Source organism: Lactuca virosa, chromosome 1 (assembly GCF_052849685.1).
Source record: "Lactuca virosa cultivar CGN04683 chromosome 1, Lactuca_virosa_CGN04683_v6, whole genome shotgun sequence".
Taxonomy (NCBI): Eukaryota; Viridiplantae; Streptophyta; class Magnoliopsida; order Asterales; family Asteraceae; genus Lactuca; species Lactuca virosa.
In genome coordinates, this window is record NC_136426.1 from 40,841,999 (window position 1) to 40,856,088 (window position 14,090).

The following is a 14,090-nucleotide window of genomic DNA, read 5'->3' on the forward strand; positions in this document are numbered from 1 at the left end:
ATATGACATGTGTCATATTAGTATCCCAAAATATCATTAAATTTCATTAAATGAACAGTAAATGTTACACATGTCATCATTTCATTGGGTAGGAGGATATGTAGGAACAAAGAGTAGGAGGATATTTAATTTCTCAAGTTGAAAATATAAACCTTGATGTTGGAATTGTTGTGATCTAGCCACACATAGTAACTAAATCAACAAGTAATTTACCATCATAATGTTAAATTATACTTACAATCAAAAGATAATAATGTTCTTAACTTGAAATAGATGAAATCTCTCGAAAAAAAACTCCAAAAATCATCAAAATAATGAAAGATCTGGTCAAAATGATCCAAAAATTGTGTTTAAAGAGTTTGGTTACAAGTAGGTTTGGCGATGACATGACCTTGTTATTGGATAGGCAAAAAATAAAAAGTCTATGGAATTTGCCTCGACACAACTTCATGTCGTTCCTTTGCAAAACTCAATGCGACCGTTTTGTGCTTCTATCTGCTGTTTCCTAACTTCGGCCCCCAATATTCAAATTCATGTCCTAAACTTCTTTTATCATCCAATATAATGAGGTCCTTGATTATCCTTGTGAACACAAAAACAACCAAAAATTCCCCCAAAGTAAATTATGTTCTATACACGGAATACATACATGAAACACGACATAGACGAATACAAAAACGTGATAAATGGATAACAGTATTCCTAATAAAAGCGATGGACTCATGGACATAGAAACATATATTAACCTTGGTTGGAACATTTTCTTTACGAATTTATAGCTAGATTTTATATAATTTATCTATTTTTTAATTATTTAATTTATAAATTGTAAAGAGAACGAGTAAGGGGCAGTTTGTTTGCCTCTTAATTAGAAAATTAAGAGGCACACTCTTAAATTTTCAGATATAGACTGTTTGTTAGGCTCTTAAAAAAAACCTCTTAATTTTTTAAAATCCTCTTAAAAATTCAGAGACGGAGGTACATCTGAAAGAAAAAAAATGAACGTGTTTCCTCTCTTGCCCCTTTGCCAAAGCCCTTTTACACGTCTCCTTCGCTCAAAGCTTCAACCGACTCCATCCTCATGTCGTCACCGTCGCCGTCCACGATTATCGTCGCCGCCTCTGTCCGCCAATTCCATCTTCGCCTCCGTTTGCCAGTTCTGTCGCTGCCTTTTTCCGTTAGTACCGTTGCTGCCTCCCTCCTTCAATTCCGTTCCATTTGTTGTTCGATCTTCAAACTTCGATTTCTCTTCCTGTCGTTCGGTTCAACAAGTTTTTAAGGTTCGAACACAACAGATGTCCATATCTTATCTGGTTTTCAAGCCAACGTTCAGCAGTGTGTGGTTAGTCCATTGCCCATTCTAGGTAAGGTTTTTTCTTTCTTGCCCTAAAAATCGATTATCAATTCATATAGATGTTGTTTACTTTTTTTATTCCTAAAATCAGATGCCCTAAAACTTGATTATCAGAGTTGTAGATGTTTTTTTCTAGAGCTGTAGCCTTCTTTTGGATTTGTCTGGGGTTTTGGTTAATTAATCGAGGGAAGTGTAAGAAGACACTTTCAAGATTATATTACAGTTATAGTCTTTGTTTCTCAATCAAATTCAGGAGATTTTTTTTAATTCTAAAAAAGCTTTTTCCTCTTTAGATTGTAGTGATAAAACATAGTTGATGATTATGCCAAGAAGACGAAGCTCTTATGATTGGAATGTGGATCTGTACTGAACCAAATTGTTTAGTTGTCTCTTTTATTGTTTATTAGGATCATTGTTTAGATTTGGATATCAATATTCTTGTTTGAGCCATGTATTTCCTTGTACCTTACATGCTTGCACTTTATTTTGCATTCATATCTAGATAATCTATTGTTAAACTATGATACTAATGTTGTGCAACATGGTCAGAATGCTGTAACAAGAAGTAGCATTATACTTCCAAAGTATGTTGTCTTAATAAAGAAAAGGTTAAAAATATAATGTTGTAATTGAAAGAAATGATACATAAGGGTATAATGGTTATTTTTCTCATTCAGCACAACAATTCAGAGGCTCCAACCAAACAACATATTAAAAATTCAGATCTTAAAATTTCAGACCCTCTTAGAAATTCAGATATCTTAAAATTTCAGACCTTAAAAATTCAGATCCTATCAAACAGCTCCTAAATATATTTAAAAAAAAAAGACAAAATAAAAAAAAAAGGAATATTCCATAGTTACCATCTTGTCCATTGATTACTATGGTTACTAGGATACATCAACATCACCCAGCATGACATTTATGATGTATGTATGTATATATGTATGTACATGCGATGACATACATGGAAGGCGTACGTCCACGTGCCTTAACACTCGTCGCGTGGGATTTCTGTTCCTCAATCACGTGGCTTTCCTCTGCGTTACTGTTATCCACCTACTTTTGCTTTCTTTCTTTCTTTTTCCTTTACTTACTAATTTATTATTATTTATTATCAATAATTCCCGGGAAATCGCGAAGGGCAAAAATGTAACAACACCCACTAGCAACCCGGGCACCGAAAGCCGTTGAAGGGTAGTTTCGGAATGAGTGTTTTAGAAGCTTATGGCTAGTGTCTAGTGTAAACACTAAACACACACACACACATTCTCTTTCCCAAACTGCCCTTCTGTTTGTGTGCGTTGGATGATTTGGTCCGTTCTCTGTTTAGAGGTTACTGAATCACTTTCTGGGCTCCATAAAATTACTTCATTTCTGTGAAGATACAGAGAATTCGTCTTCATTTTCTCTCTCTGTAACTATAACTGTTTCCTGGACCACTTTCTTTCCGACCTTTCACATGATGGAAGCGACTCCGGCGACGACGACGACGACGACGGCGGACGATTGTTGTGTGAAGGTAGCGGTACATATACGACCCCTTATCGGAGATGAGAAGCTTCAAGCTTGTAAAGATTGTGTCGCCGTCGTACCCGGAAAACCCCAGGTCGATTATCCCTCATTTAAGCGCAATGTCACTTAATTTTGATGAATTCCTCACTCTGTTGTAATGGATTCTACACTTCTAATTGGGTTTTTATTTATTTATATAATCGATCCTCGATTTTAGTGTAAACCGTGTTCGAGTTGTGTTACCTGAGATCTGGTAGATCTCAGTATCAATTCCGATGATCGAGAGATTGATTAATCTTTGTTTATGTTGCAGGTGCAACTTGGTACACATTCCTTCACTTTCGATCATGTCTATGGAAGCTCTGGTTCTCCATCATCCGCCATGTTTGAAGACTGTGTTTCTCCTCTTGTTGAGGGTTTGTTTCAAGGATATAATGCTACTGTTCTAGCTTACGGCCAGGTATAAATTTCTCACGATTCAATTAACAAAAATGTATTCTATTGTTTATCATAGTTCTTGACGTGTTCTAATTTCACAGACCGGTTCAGGAAAGACATACACCATGGGAACCGGATTCAAAGATGGTTACCAAGCCGGGCTTATTCCTCAAGCCATGACTGCTTTATTCAACAAAATCGAAAGTTTACAGGATCAAACAGAGTTCCAGTTGCATGTTTCCTTCATCGAGGTGTGTTTTCTTATACCTATAAGTAGAATTGTACATAGCTTTCTTACTTACATAAAACTTGACTGAATGATTTTTCTGTGAAGATTCTAAAAGAAGAAGTGCGAGACTTGCTGGATACTAAATCTGAGATATCATCAAATGGGCAGAATGGGAAAGTGAATATTCCAGGGAAACCACCAATCCAAATCCGGGAAACTTCTAATGGTGTCATAACGCTTGCTGGATCTACTGAATGTAGCGTTAAGACATTAAAAGAAATGAGCGATTGCCTTGAGCATGGATCATTGAGCAGAGCGACAGGAAGTACAAATATGAATAATCAATCAAGGTTAATTAATCTTAAATTATCTTTTAAGTAATGTATCATAGTATTATATATATGGCATATAATTAATTTCTGACATTTTGAAATTTTTATGTAGTCGATCACATGCAATTTTCACAATCACACTGGAACAAATGAACAAGACAATCTCGAATGATTCTATGTGTGATGAATATTTGTGTGCCAAGTTGCATTTAGTTGATCTTGCTGGTTCAGAAAGGGCTAAAAGAACAGGTTCTGATGGTATGCGGTTCAAAGAAGGTAGGTGATGATATTTATTACATATCTTTAAAACAAAAATTCCAATTTTGCCCCACTCAAAAAGATGGGCCAGGGCTGTACTGTGTCTGACCTACATTGGACTGGGATTGATGTCAATAGGATAAAAATTGTAATTTTTTGTCCCACTCAAAAAGGTGGGACAGAATTGTACTGTGCTTGGTGTGCACTGGACCGAAACCAGGACTGAGTGGACAAAAGTTGCAGTTTTTGTCCCACACAAAAGACATAAATGCCCTCATCCTCATTATTGGAAATAACTTAATTTGTTGAACAGGAGTTCATATTAATAAGGGGCTACTTGCACTTGGAAATGTCATAAGTGCCCTTGGTGATGAGAAAAAACGAAAAGAAGGTGCTCATGTTCCATATAGAGATAGTAAACTTACTCGCCTCTTACAGGTTGAACATTATTACTTAACTACTTTTTTTATGCAACTTGATTTATTTCTTATAGTTTAATCTAAATATGTTTTACCAAACTGACAGGACTCACTTGGTGGGAACAGCAGAACTGTTATGATAGGTAACATATAAACCAAACACTAGTTTATAATTTATAATTTTGTTTACTATTTAAGCTCATTTAAAATCTTTGGTACTAAGTAAACATATAATTTCACCTTATTTCAGCTTGTGTTAGTCCTGCTGATATAAATGCTGAGGAGACTCTCAACACTTTAAAGTATGCAAACCGGGCTCGGAATATCCAGAATAAGCCTGTGGTAAGTTTAGGGTTATATGCAAGAAATAGCAACCTACTTTCATTTATTTGCTTATTATAGAAAAAAAATGAAAGTGTGATGCTATAATACACAAATAAATGAAACTACATTTTAATTTTGTATTTTATAAACAATTTAATAGGTGAATAGGGATCCAGTGTCTAGTGAAATGTTAAAGATGCGCCAACAACTAGAATGCTTGCAAGCAGAACTTTGTGCTCGTGGTGGAGGTTCTACTGTTGAATTACAGGTATAAATTATAATATGAATATCATATTTATTTTATATAATAAAATCTTTATTGTTTAATTTCTTATGAATTTATTGCGTCACATAAACATTATTTAGGTCCTAAGGGAACGGATTTCTTGGCTTGAAGCTACAAATCAGGATCTATGTCGCGAACTTCATGAGTATCGCAGCAGGGGTGTCGCTATCGATCATCAATCCGTCACTAAAGTATGTAAACATTTATAACTTTTGTCGCAATTTATAGAAAAAATAACAAATTGTGCTCCAATTTTTTAGGTTGGTGATTCCTTTTGCGTGAAAAATGAAGGGCTTAAAAGGGGTTTGCAAAGTATTGATTCATTAGATTATCAGATGAGTGAAAGTGGTATGTTTTTTTTTATATGAATGTAAAATTATTTGTATTTCATATTTTATTAATGACAATAAATATAGGCGATTCTGGTGTGATAGAGGAAGAAACAGCGAAAGAATTGGAGCATACCCTTCTCCAAGACTCCATGGATAAAGAGTTACATGAGTTAAATAAACGATTAGAACAGAAAGAATCAGAAATGAGACTTTTTGAAGGATCTGATACCATGACTCTTAAGCAACATTTTGGAAAGAAATTAATGGAACTTGAGGATGAAAAACGGGCAGTTCAGGTAAAAACATAAGCATAACAAAACTATAGTTTTAAAGTTGGATCAAATCTTTTTTTTTTTTTTTAAATGATAATTGATGTTTTCTTGCTCATTTTTATAATTGTTGCAGATAGAGAGGGATCGATTGCTAACTGAAGTTGAAAACCTTTCTGCTTCTTCAGATGGACAATCACAAAAAATGCAAGATTTGCATTCCCACAAATTGAAGTCTCTTGAATCACAGGTTAATAATCTTGTTATAATTATAAATTTTATGCCTATTTGGATTCAAATGTACCAAATCAACAATCTTGATATAATTATAAAAAATTTATGCTTCTCAGATTCAGGATCTTAAGAAGAAACAAGAGAACCAAGTTCAGCTTTTGAGGCAAAAACAAAAGAGTGATGAAGCAGCAAAGAGATTACAAGATGAAATACAGTTCATCAAGGCACAAAAGGTGAGAAAAGATTATTATTATTATTATTATTATTATCATATCTCTTTATATAAGTAAATTTTCTGCTAATTTAAATATGGTTATAGGTTCAACTACAGCATAAGATAAAACAAGAGGCGGAACAATTCCGACATTGGAAAGCATCTCGTGAAAAAGAACTACTACAGGTATACTCGTATGATAATTATTATATATTAATTAATATATATTTGACTTAAATTAGTCTACGTATGCATATAAATTATGATCTTTTTTTTCTATTTAATTCCAGCTAAAGAAAGAAGGAAGAAGGAACGAGTACGAAAGACACAAACTACAGGCTCTTAATCAACGTCAAAAAATGGTGAGATTTTTTTTTATTATATTTGTTTTTTGTGTTACAATATCTTATTAAATATAATAATTATTCCATTATTTTCACATTTTTAGGTTCTTCAACGAAAGACAGAAGAAGCTGCAATGGCAACCAAGAGGCTAAAAGAATTGCTAGAAGCCCGCAAGTCTACCCGTGACAATTCATGTATAATTTTTTTCTTTTGTTATTATTACTTTTACTTCTGAATAAAAATCCTAATCATAAAGTCATCAATCTATTTCATATATGCAGTGACTAGCAACGGGAATGGAGCAAATGGACAGGTAAATACCAAGGGGTTATCTTGTAATTTTGATAAATCAAGGGACTTGAGTTGACATTAATAATTATGCTACGTTTTTAGAATAATGAAAAGGCAATGAAACGTTGGCTTGATCATGAACTTGAAGTGATGGTGAATGTGCATGAAGTTAGGCAAGAATATGAGAAACAAAGCCAAGTGTATGTAAATTGTAAATTTGTTATGTAACTACTATTATTCACAAATATAAATCTGTAAAAAACATTTTTCACTTTGGATCTAATTAATTTTTAAATTTTCTCCAGGCGGGCTGCACTTGCAGAAGAGCTAGCGGTTCTTAGACAAGTTGATGAATTTGCTACAAAAGGTGTTAGCCCTCCAAGAGGAAAGAATGGTTTCTCTAGGTAAAATTCTAATTCTTAGTAGATTGATTGAATTCAATCAACCATTTTTTACTAATTTCGGGTTTTTGTGATTTAATTATTTTATTAAAGGGCATGTTCTTTGTCACCAAATGCAAGAATTTCAAGAATATCTTCATTGGAAAACATGTTAAGTATTTCATCAAATTCACTCGTGTCCATGGCTTCACAATTATCCGAAGCAGAAGAACGGGAACGTGGTTTTGCTAACCGTGGAAGATGGAACCACCTTAGGTCAATGGCAGATGCAAAGAACTTGCTTCAATATATGTTCAACTCTTTTGTAGATTCAAGGTAAAAAAAATGGATTTTCAAAAATATAATTTTTTCGACTTATTGAATAACATTTTTATTGATATAATGTGTAAAATAGGTGTCAATCATGGGAAAAGGATCTCGAAATAAAGGAAATGGAAGAACAACTAAAAGAGCTCGTGGGGTTACTCCGACAAAGTGAGTTTAGACGAAAGGAAGCCGAGAAGGAGCTAGCTGTCGCAATCGCATTGGCTTCGTCAGCTTCAGTAAGAAAACCTAATTTTCTCTGTTATTTGTTATCTGCTCAACCACTAAAGTATTTTCCTATCCTGACGAAACAGGGAAACTCTCAGTCTCACAATTCATTGAAACACTTGGCGGATGACATGAGCGGTCCGTTATCTCCGAACTCCATTCCAGCACCTAAACAGTTGAAATACACGGCGGGAATAGCCAACGGTTTAGTGAGGGAATCGGCGGCGTTTCTAGACCAGAAGCGGAAGATGGTGCCGGTGGGGCTGAGGAAGGCGGCGACGGGAGGACATTCTCCGGGGAAACTATGGCGGTGGAAGCGGAGCCACCATCAATGGCTACTGCAATTTAAATGGAAGTGGCAGAAACCATGGCGGTTGTCGGAACTTATAAGGCATAGCGATGAAACGATGATGAGATCAAAGAATCGATCATTGGCAAATTTGCCTGAAGTCATGTATCATAGACACTAAAAAAGGTTTATATTGGTGGTAATTGGTGTTGTATATTCTTCATTTGGTGTTTAGATCAATGTCTTCCTTCCCTTGGATCAAGAGAAGAACATGTAGATGTGTTTTCTGGTTTCGTTTTTTCTTTTGTTTTTGTTAGTTGTATTCATAATTCGCTTGTAGTGAAACCCACGTGTTGTAGATTTCATCCTTATTGATAACAAAAAAATACAAACATGTAATTCTTGTCAAGAGTGTTTTCAATATTATCTTCCGTTTAAGCTCTTGAACACAATGAAAAAAATCATCTTGTACATGCATATTTTGTTCAAATACAACATTCAATTAAGCCCCAACAAAACCGGTAATCGTATTCAATTTAACCCTTTTACCCGGTTAAAAGTCATCCAACTTTCAAAAATTATATTTTTGGCCCAGATTTCAAAAACTTTTACAAATTAGGTCCAAAATTTATACTTTTGGCCCAGATTTTAAATTTTATTACAAATTTGGTCCAAATTTTAGAATTTTGTTATGAATTACCGGTTTTTGAGACTTAATTGAATAAAAAAAAGATATAATGACTAAATCGATTATAAGACCAATACGTTAAGGACTTTATTACAGTTTTCCCTTAAAAGAATTCATAATGTCATTGGTTTGGTTGGAGAAAATACAATATAATCCAATAACAAGAATTAAATAATTCTTAAATTTCTATTTATATTTTATAGGTTTTTGCTTATTGTACATATATGCAGTTCAATTCATTCCACTCTCCCTTGGAATGACGGAATCCATCAAACACAGAATTTGAAGGATTACAAAAAGAACTAAATTCCAGCCATTTAAACAAACAAACATGCTATGGAATGGAACGTCAGATTCCAATTCCATCAGATTCTACGGGAATCCACAGATCAATCATGCCCTTATGCCTTCCAGCTCAAATTTTCATCAACAATCAGCTGAAACCCGCATACTACAGATCTTTTCATGAAAGTTGTATATGGGATATATGTTGGTTTATTATTTGCAGATGCAAATTCAATTCGCTTTAAGAGATGTTCTATTACACCTAAAACCATTACATGTCAATATCATGAAAAAACCATGAAACTGGATCTCACCATTTACACACGGCCACACCAGAATGCATAGTGTTCATCCCTGCGATCATTGCTAACAAGGCCGCCACATTGTACACACACAAAGCTACTACCATCAGAGAATGCATCCACCATGATCTGTTTTCTCCCAGTCTCTGTCAGTATAGAAGTGCCGCCAGCATCTGGTTCAATAGATGGGTGGTTGGTGGTGGTGGTTGTGGGGATTGCAGGTAAAGCTTCTTCAATTGCACATTCAGCAAACAATGAAGCTAGCTCATCAGCAGCCCTTTCATTTACTCTGTTTCTGTAGAGTTCATTAGCTCGATTTAGGGTTTGAACAGCAGCTGCTTCTCCTCCTTTGGCTCTCATTGCAGTCAACACCTGTAAAATTAACGATATCATCTGGTTTTAAGATGGTTGATGCCATATCATTATCAAACAACTCTGAAGGCAAATCATGTAATGAGTTTAAGATGAACACAATAAAATCAAAGCAATTACAACCAAATATAAGGAACCGATCGTGGAGGAAAAAGAAAACTTTGATTCAATAGCATCGAAGCAAGTTCAAGTGCTTTGCTTCCTCTATTCTATAGAAAACCTAGATTTTGAATTTGAAGTTTGATCGCCGTTTTGCGATAAACAAAACAAATGCATTGATATTGAATTTTTAATAAGTATTACAAATTGGATCATGTAGGTTGAGGTTTAGCAACGGAATCATTACGAAATTTCTTTCCGATCACATCAACAAGTCAAAATGTAGGTCTGTTCATAACAGCTGGCATTCGAATCAGATAAAAAGGGAAATGAAGTAACAATAAATTATAAGAAAGAAATGAAGTGGTGATAGTGTAAGAATTACCGCTTGAAGAGCTTGAGAAGGCTTGCCCTGATCAATGAGTTGGCGAGCTACTGTGAGTAATCCTCTCGCAATTTCAATTTGCTGGGAGACGGAGGAAAGTTCGGGGGTTCCCGGAGGAACTGGTGACGAAGATGTCACCGGAGCATCGGAATCCATCATATCGACGTCCTTAGCATCCATGGCATTATCTCCAACTTCGTTTCAGTATCAAATGATTCTCAAGTGTGTTATGTGGCTAGGTTTTGTTTTTGGGTTCTTGTGCATATGTTCCTTTGCCTGATACCTTTGAATTCTATATATATTTTCAATAACGCCCCCTTTAAAACAGCCTATCTTTGAAGTTCTTGCTTTTGACTTTAATTTCATCCTTCACCTTCTTTATTTATTTATTTATTATTTTTTTTTTATTCAGCACTCATTTTTTGGTTGATACAATGAGAAGAAATCATTGTATCACAGTTTGTTGTAGTTTTTTAGGAACACATATCCATGGTTAGATCTTGGTGTTTTTGTTTTAATTGCTTTTGTTGCTATGTTTTCTTTCATGTATTCAAATAAGCATTAAAATCCACCAGTGGTATCAACAGCTTGTGTTGATGATTACTTACCTAGTCAAAAAACTTACCTAGTAAAAAATTATTTTTTGCTTGAAAGTGATGAGGTGTGATCTTCTACACACAAAAGAAAAATTATATGTATGATATATACACATCGAAATTTAATGGTTTTAAATAATAATGATTTATTCTCATTCAGTGAGATAGAATTTTTGTTTATTATGTTTCCCGAATGTTTTAATTTATTTGTATATATTGTTTGGATGGGTTTTGAATGGAAATCATACAAATAGTTATATGGAACTTGCTTGTATGTTTATGTTGTGTCATTTGTTTTTAATGACATAATAACAACAAAGATTAATTATCTTAAATGCCAAATTGTATGTAAATTGATCATAATTGAAACATTATTTAAAAGTATGATTTTTTTACACACCGCCCCTTGAGCTCAACATGCCGAGCTTGGCAGCCAACTCCACAGAAACTTGCCATTTTTCTCTCATATGTTGCCACACTCTCTTTTCTCCTTTCTCCCCTGTTTGGCATGACAAACACCATCCCTTTTGTATGACAAAACTATAGGAAAGTGTGACAAAATGATGTGGAGCTCTGCATCTTCTACCACCAGTCATATGAGCTTTAGTAATCATGAATCATTGTGAACTCGTCAATAGAATGTCCAAAAATTATGTTTATGATCAGATAAAACCTATGAATAAAGCCAAATAAATGGGTGTTAAGAAGTAAATGAGTTGCTTCGTGCTCGTACATTTATCAACCAAAAAACGAGTGTTGCATATGAAAAAAAAAGGTAAAGGGTGAAATTAAAGTCTAAAGCAAGAACTTCAATAATCAATAGAGAAAAAAAAGGGTTGCAAGTAATTAAAAGATGTGATTAAATAAGAGGACGACAGTGACAGTTTCCAAAGCATATAGGGTATTTTTGGAAAAGGGAAAAAAGAAAAAACAAGACAAAATTACAAGTTTGGTCCCTGTGGTATGTCAAAAATTGGAGGTTTGGTCCAAAAAGTTTTGGAGTTGCACTGGTAGTCCAAAATGTTTGTTTTGTTGTAGAAATAGTCCAATGGCTTAATAGTCGTTTATGCCCTCCGTTTGTGTGAGGGTAAATCTATCAATTCCTATGTTCTCTTTTAATATCTGATTAAATTAATACCCCCTTATTAATTGTTATCTACCGCCAAATCCTACTTACCTTTTTGTCGATTCCATCTCATATCACATTCGTCTTCGTCTTACATTATGCAATCAAAAGCCCTAATCTCAAAGTTAAGGGTTTTTGTTCTGATCGCAGTTGGTTTAGTGTATGAACATACCAATGTGGAATTTAATGCTCTTAGACAACCCGTTCAACCCAAAGGTGGCTTATGGTAAGTTTTCTTGCATTTTCTATATACATTACATCATGTATTTTTGTGAAATAATGTTTTTGAAATTGCTTTTGTTCTTGATTGAAGATGGACATCCAAAATTGTTTAGCATCAAACTATACCATAGAGGCGAGTTCACCAAGTTTCCTGATGTTCAGTACATTGAGGGAAGAGTGAACTATGTTGACATGGTGGATATAGACAAGTTTTCAATCCATGAGTTGGATGTCATCATGAGAGGGTTAAGGTACGGTGTTCCACCAGTAATTTAATGTCACTTCCTTGTGCCCTGTGGAGACTTTCACTTTGGTCTTAAACCTTTAGGCAATGATGACGACTTACGTAATTTTGCCCAATATGTGAGTGATCATAAACTCATGAGGGTATATACTAAACATGGTGAGACAAAGTTACTTACCATCCTAAACCTGTGAGGAAGGTAACTATTGTACAAATGGATGAAATAGATGAAATGATGATAATGAAAACCCCATAACTGAGGTACAACCATTAACAAGCCCACCTAGATCATCCCCTATTTTAGAAGAACCATTACCAACTCCAATATCTCCTGAGTATAATTTGATAAAGATTTTGAATAAGGACAAAGGGATGTCATTTTGTAGTAAGAGATTGAGCTTGGACAATGAGGTTGATGTTAGTATTACAGGAGATAAAGATAAAGAGCTTATAGCAAATGACTTTATTGAGGCAGCTAGTGTGACAACCCAGAGAAAGCGTCATCAACCGTCGTTAGTATTTAACGATAGAGCGTTATATGTAATAAGGACAAACTTGTAACCATCCGATATATTTTAATATATTCGAATATTTCATCCCTAAATACGTCAACCTTTAGGCTAAAAAATAAGTGCACAAAAAGTCGCGTCACTTTGAGAGCAGGTTAGCATATTTAATCTCTTTAAGCCACCGCAATTCCAGAAAGATAAATTTCGCAAGAATCCGACACATTATGGGTGAGATATGACAGTTATAGTAAATAAATATCTACCGTACTTAAAAAGTTAAAACGACGAAAACTACAAGAAGATTGGTTGAATTTTGGAAAAACTCACCAACTAGGCAATCGTAGTACTACTTAAAGTAGGAATTATGAGGCAAGGAACGCCTAAAACAGAAACCATAAGAGAGAGTTATGATTTTTATAAAATCATAACGGTAATAAAAACTCGTCGAAAAACGAAATTCAAAACTAGACAAAATGACCAAAAGGAAAGTTGTAGAGAATAACGATACCTACACAGATATATAAGAGTCGTTGAGAATGAGGTTCATATGCGAGAGTTGTGGAATTTTTACCTTCATGCGTGCTTGCGCACAGTGCGCCGCGCGCACTTGACTGTCGATACGTCTGGATACGGAGTGACGTGGCATGCGGAGAGGACGACACGTGGCAACATCCTACGGTTCACAGGCATTTGTGCGATGCGCACTCCAAAACTTGATATAAATAGCAAGCTTTGGCACATCAGTTTCCTTACCCCTCTCATCTGTTATCTCTCGGCCTTGATCCGCGTGTCACCGCCCCCGAGCGCCTCTTGAAGTGCTAACTTGTGGTTTCTACCCTACATCAACGTTTTCATAACTCACGGGTGAGTTCACGACCCCCTTTTCAAAACCTTTTCGGGGGGAATACATGTTTAAAATACACCTTTACATAGTTATTACTAATTATAGTTAGATAATTATGCTCATAACATAAGGATGATATTATGCCTAGTAGATACTCTGCCCAAACTCTTTAGCTAATATTATGCCTAGTTGTTATATTGAACCGCAATGATAGATAAGATCATACCTAGTTGTCATGTTGGCTAGTTGTCAGGAAACGTTGAAACTCGTTATTATAGCCACCCTTTGGATAAGCTTAATACTTAGTTTTACTCTACCCAAATACTCAGATATGCAAAACACACTAGCTATATATAT

At 34.9% G+C, this 14,090-nt stretch overlaps 2 protein-coding genes across 3 annotated transcripts; one reads left to right on the plus strand and one right to left on the minus strand.

Moving 5' to 3' along the window:
* Positions 1-2,641: 2,641 nt before the first annotated feature.
* On the plus strand, positions 2,642-8,470 carry LOC145109416 (kinesin-like protein KIN-4A). 2 transcript variants are annotated; one of them, XM_079046597.1, is made up of 23 exons: positions 2,642-2,963; positions 3,183-3,329; positions 3,409-3,558; positions 3,642-3,886; positions 3,981-4,144; positions 4,440-4,564; positions 4,652-4,688; positions 4,796-4,887; positions 5,030-5,137; positions 5,236-5,346; positions 5,416-5,503; positions 5,572-5,783; positions 5,893-6,006; positions 6,107-6,223; positions 6,310-6,390; positions 6,495-6,566; positions 6,653-6,743; positions 6,831-6,862; positions 6,943-7,040; positions 7,146-7,244; positions 7,335-7,556; positions 7,636-7,783; positions 7,859-8,470. In XM_079046597.1, the coding sequence occupies exons 1-23, from the start codon at positions 2,817-2,819 to the stop codon at positions 8,240-8,242; spliced, it is 3,084 nt and encodes a 1,027-aa protein (XP_078902723.1). In that variant the 5' UTR covers positions 2,642-2,816; the 3' UTR covers positions 8,243-8,470. The 2 variants fall into 2 exon arrangements, with proteins under 2 accessions (XP_078902723.1, XP_078902795.1); XM_079046669.1 differs by having other exon boundaries at positions 5,590-5,783.
* A 442-nt stretch (positions 8,471-8,912) lies between these two features.
* LOC145109551 (uncharacterized) lies at positions 8,913-10,493 on the minus strand. Its single transcript, XM_079046768.1, has 2 exons — positions 10,193-10,493; positions 8,913-9,708 (listed from the first exon to the last, which is right to left on the minus strand). Exons 1-2 carry the CDS (start codon positions 10,370-10,372, stop codon positions 9,352-9,354), a joined length of 537 nt encoding a protein of 178 aa, XP_078902894.1. The 5' UTR covers positions 10,373-10,493; the 3' UTR covers positions 8,913-9,351.
* Between the last annotated feature and the right edge of the window lie 3,597 nt (positions 10,494-14,090).

Excerpts from the sequence above, each read along its gene's own strand:
- LOC145109416 (XM_079046597.1), top strand. The coding sequence starts at position 2,817 with ATGATGGAAGCGACTCCGGCGACGACGACGACGACGACGGCGGACGAT. Across the intron at positions 6,007-6,106 it reads TGAAGTCTCTTGAATCACAG|ATTCAGGATCTTAAGAAGAA; the intron begins GTTAATAATCTT and ends TATGCTTCTCAG. Across the intron at positions 6,391-6,494 it reads GTGAAAAAGAACTACTACAG|CTAAAGAAAGAAGGAAGAAG; the intron begins GTATACTCGTAT and ends ATTTAATTCCAG.
- LOC145109551 (XM_079046768.1), bottom strand. The coding sequence starts at position 10,372 with ATGGATGCTAAGGACGTCGATATGATGGATTCCGATGCTCCGGTGACA. Across the intron at positions 9,709-10,192 it reads CTTCTCAAGCTCTTCAAGCG|GTGTTGACTGCAATGAGAGC; the intron begins GTAATTCTTACA and ends TTAATTTTACAG.